We start from the raw sequence: 4,177 nt of genomic DNA, 5'->3' as shown, positions 1-4,177 counted from the left end.
CCCCCAAAAAAAAAAAAATAATAAATAAAAAATTGATAAGCAACTTCGTGAGCTTGAAATGAGCTATTTCCTTTCCAATCAAACCACAAAAGATAAATGGGATTAGAGGGAACAAAAAAATCGTAAACGAAGAACTAACTTTCAGCGTTTAACCAAAAACAAAACGATCAACCATCAAAGGATTAAAGATAACAAACCTTGTGGATTCTCGGATTCGAACGGAAGAGAAAAACCCTAGGATAGAGGAAGAGAAAGCCCGAGTCGTTTCTTACGAAGCCTTGATGATCCAATTCTGTTCATTTTAAATAGCGAAAGCGAGCCCTAGCATTGATGTTGTACATTTCCGACCGTCCGATTAGCTGACTTTTTTTTTTTATTAAAAGACCTTCCTTCAATGAAGCCGAATGATTTTCTCCCCCCCAAAAAAAAAAACGACAGAGATTTCTATAAAAATATATATATATATATATTTTGGAATTAAAAGAAAACAATAAATTAATATACTTTCATAAGTTTTTAAATTAACACATTCTATTTCTTTTAGAAATTTAACAAAATTGAAATTTCAAACTTATTGAATATAAAATTAAAATTTTAAGAATTTAATTATAAAAAAAAATTTCAAAAACTTGTTAGACGCCAAACTGAAACTCAAGACTTTAAAGAAATTTTTCAAGCATTAGAAACCAAACTGCTGCTAATAATAATAAATACACTCATATGGATGAAGAATACAGTAGTTCTTCTTCACCTTCGTTTTGGTTATGAAGTTTAATAATGGCATAAACAGCATGAAGTAAAGCATATATTTCATCACTCTTCGGATGTGATCTATCTTCCACAACGAACTCATGAATCCCATCTCCCACTTCAATATAACTACATCCTGCTCTCTTCCTCATATGTCCTCCCTTCATCATCTTCCTCGCCCTCGCAACTCCGGACCAATCCCCGGCCGATGCGTAAATGTTTGAGAGAATGACATAGTTTCCAGGGTTCCATGGCTCCAGCTTGAATAAGGACTCAGCTGCTACTTCACCCAGTTCAACATTGCCGTGGAAGCTGCAAGCTCCCAGAAGAGCTCCCCATATAACAGAATCAGGAAGCATTGGCATGCTCTGAATGAGGCTGTAAGCTTCTTCTATCTCTCCCGCCCTGCCCAATAGGTCGACCAAGCACCCATAGTGCTCTAATTTGGGAGCAATTTGAAACTTTCTCTCCATTGATTCAAAGAGTTGTCGACCTTTCGCAACCATGCCCCCGTGAGTGCAAGCCAAGAGCAGCCCTACAAATGTCACGTCATCGGGTCTTGTTCTTTGTATCTGTTACGACAATACAATTAGTTTTTAAGTTCAATGCCATAACGCATCAGCTTCAACGTTTTAGATCTAGCAGTAGTTTAGTTTACATGCATCAAAGTAGGAGATTATGTCAAGCATACATATTCAACATGTCAAGAACAGACATAAAAGATGAAGTACAACATACTCTACCCACTTAAACATCTGAATTTATTGGTGATTTAGAAACTAAAATCCAAACCAAACAGAGGAAGAAGGATACAGAAGCCTCACCAACATTTGATCATAAAGCTGAAGAGCATCACGGCATCTTCCATGAACAGCCAATCCCATTATCATGGTATTCCACGAGCACAAATTTCTTTTGCTTCCAATCTCATCAAAAACTCGCCTAGCTTCCTCAATGTTACCGCACCTAGCATGCACTTCCAGTATCGCATTGCTCACATACAAGTTTTTGAAAAACCCATTCTTCCGAGCGTAGGCTTCAATCCTCTTCCCAATATCCAACGCCCCAAGATGGGCACAGGCAGGAAGAACACTGGCTATGGTCACCTCATTCGGTTTAGTGCCTTTCTCGTTTTCCAACCTCAGAAACATCTCCAAGGCCTTCGCATACTTTCCATTCTGCGCATATCCAGATATCAAGGCTGTCCAAGAGATCACATTTCTCGTAGGCATTTTGTCGAACAATTCCAATGCTGCCCCCATGTACCCGGACCTCGCATAACCTGCAATCATCGAATTCCAAGTGGGTATATCTCGAACAGGCATTTCATCAAACAGTTGGCGTGCAGACTTCAAAATCCCCAATTTCCCATACATGTCTAACAACGCCGTCAACGCAAATACATCGGAGGCAAATCCGGACTTAAAGAAATGGGAATGAAGCATCTGACCTGGGTAAGCATTTAAAAAGGAAGCGCATGCGGGAAAGAGAAAGGTGAATGAATGGTGATTGGGAGAGCAACCTTGGAGGCACATTTGATAGTAAAGCAACCAGCATCGGTGGTGGTGACCAATGGAAGAAAATGTTTGAATGAACTTGTTGTAAAGAAAAACAGAAGGTTTAGGAATAAGGTCGAAGAGGGTGCAAGCATACGGTAGATTTGGGATCTGCAGGAGTTTTTGGATGAGGAATTTGGTATAATCTACGCCGTTTCTGAGGCTGTAGGCATGAATCTGCTTCAATTGGTTCATAACACTTCCGCACCATATAGCATTCCAATTACCTTGTAAATGCAGCGGCCGGATCCTGAAGACGAAAAATTCAAATTTTACCAACCTCTCTGGCCGAGCTTCGAAACAAAATGACCTGTGAACCAATTGAGGCTAGAGCAAGCAAATGATAGTGTTTCTGATTGATTAAAATTGTAAAAATTAAAAATAAATTTAAAACAAATAGCAGTATTCAATAATAATTTGTACAGTTTCTTTGATTGACTCCACTATTATTATTATAGTTATTATTTTGTGCAAAAAAAACATTTAAATATTGTGGGAAATGTGGAGGAAAATGTTGGTAACAGGGCGTATAATGAGTTTGGTCGTGCATGTGCACCTATTACTGCTCTATTATTAATGCCTTTCACGTGTGTTATTCATCACCCTTACTAATGATGAAGCTTAAATATTTTAGGAAATTATTTCAATTTTTAAAATTAGTTTTTAATAATCGGTATAAAGAATAATTTAAAGTTTATGTACATGAAAAATATTTGAAACTTCTAAAATATTGGTTGATTATGGTTAGAAGTATGATTGATGTGAGTTTTAATTGCAATAACAGTTCGTATACTATTTGATCCAATAGAGGGATGAGTTTAATTTATTATTGAAATTTAATTAAACAATCTGTAATAAAATAACAATCTCCAATTGCCGACAATTTCTAGAACAAATCAATCCATTCAAATCCTCAAACTTTGAAATTGTTTTTAACAAAGATTGGTGGATGTTTTTTCTCAATCATTTTAATATCCAGTCTCAAATTTGAAAAATATACCTGAAATATATTTTTTAGTTTAGTGTTTATTTAGTCAATGGATTTTAAAATATTATATTAATTTTCATTTGGTCCATAGAATTTTAATATTTTACAATTATACTCTTAAATTTTAATTAATGTTATTTATAGTTAATTATTTATTAGTATAAAGAGAGAGGGAGGGGTCACAACTCAGCAAGTTAGGGTTGGGAAGATTGGAAGCGGGCTGCTCACAATCGACAGCTGGGGATGACTGAACACATAATTGCACCCACTATTATTGGGTTTAATTTTAATTTTATTTTTTATTTTTAATTTTTAATTTTTAATTATTATTATCCCATTCTAATTCTAATTCCAATTCAACACAACCCACACCCACGTGTAAAATACCAATCTTTACGATTTTTCAAACAAAAGAAATAAATAATATTGGGAATAGAATTAGAAAGAAACAAAAGCAGGCAGGGTGCGTTGGGTTGTGTCCAGGCGTGTGGAGTGAGGCTAAAATTAAACCCAGAGGACAGGATCCCTAGATACAGCACACCCGGACACCCACCCTTAATTTTAGACCCAACATTTCTATGGTCATTATTATCTCTTCTTCATACCCCATTCATATCTCCACATCTCTTTCTTTTCATTTTATTTCTAATTACATAATATAATAAAATTTTCAAATAGAAAAAAGAAAACGAAATTTGAAAATATTTCCTATGGTTGTCTGTATTAATGAGGAAAATAGTAACGCATTTACAATTTCCACAACAAGTGTGACCAAATTAAAGCATTTTTTTTTCCATACAAATTTGTTACCCAAGAAGGGCAGAAAATAAATAAATCTGACACAATCAAAATAATCTCCCTATCTAAGCCTCCCCCCCCCCCC

At 35.6% G+C, this 4,177-nt stretch overlaps 2 protein-coding genes across 5 annotated transcripts in view; both read right to left on the bottom strand.

Moving 5' to 3' along the window:
* The window catches only part of LOC111432011 (serine/arginine-rich splicing factor RS31-like), a 3,765-nt gene extending 3,435 nt beyond the window's left edge, over positions 1-330 (bottom strand). Inside the window, exon 1 of one of the 3 annotated variants that reach the window (XM_023068798.1) lies at positions 198-330. The gene's annotated coding sequence lies outside the window, so the exon portion shown is untranslated. The remainder of the gene's footprint in view (positions 1-197) is intronic. The other 2 variants (XM_023068800.1, XM_023068799.1) reach the window with 2 other exon arrangements.
* Positions 331-679: 349 nt separating this feature from the next.
* Positions 680-2,672, bottom strand: LOC111431814 (pentatricopeptide repeat-containing protein At5g08510). Of its 2 annotated transcripts, XM_023068517.1 has the most exons (3): positions 2,201-2,672; positions 1,575-2,032; positions 680-1,322 (listed from the first exon to the last, which is right to left on the bottom strand). In XM_023068517.1, exons 1-3 carry the CDS (start codon positions 2,499-2,501, stop codon positions 717-719), a joined length of 1,365 nt encoding a protein of 454 aa, XP_022924285.1. In that variant the 5' UTR covers positions 2,502-2,672; the 3' UTR covers positions 680-716. The 2 variants fall into 2 exon arrangements, with proteins under 2 accessions (XP_022924285.1, XP_022924284.1); XM_023068516.1 differs by having other exon boundaries at positions 1,575-2,672.
* Positions 2,673-4,177: the final 1,505 nt, after the last annotated feature.

Source organism: Cucurbita moschata, unplaced genomic scaffold (genome assembly GCF_002738365.1).
Source record: "Cucurbita moschata cultivar Rifu unplaced genomic scaffold, Cmos_1.0 Cmo_Scf00037, whole genome shotgun sequence".
Lineage (NCBI taxonomy): Eukaryota > Viridiplantae > Streptophyta > Magnoliopsida > Cucurbitales > Cucurbitaceae > Cucurbita > Cucurbita moschata.
The sequence above is the reverse complement of the archived record's forward strand: the minus strand, read 5'-3'. Positions and strand labels throughout refer to the sequence as shown.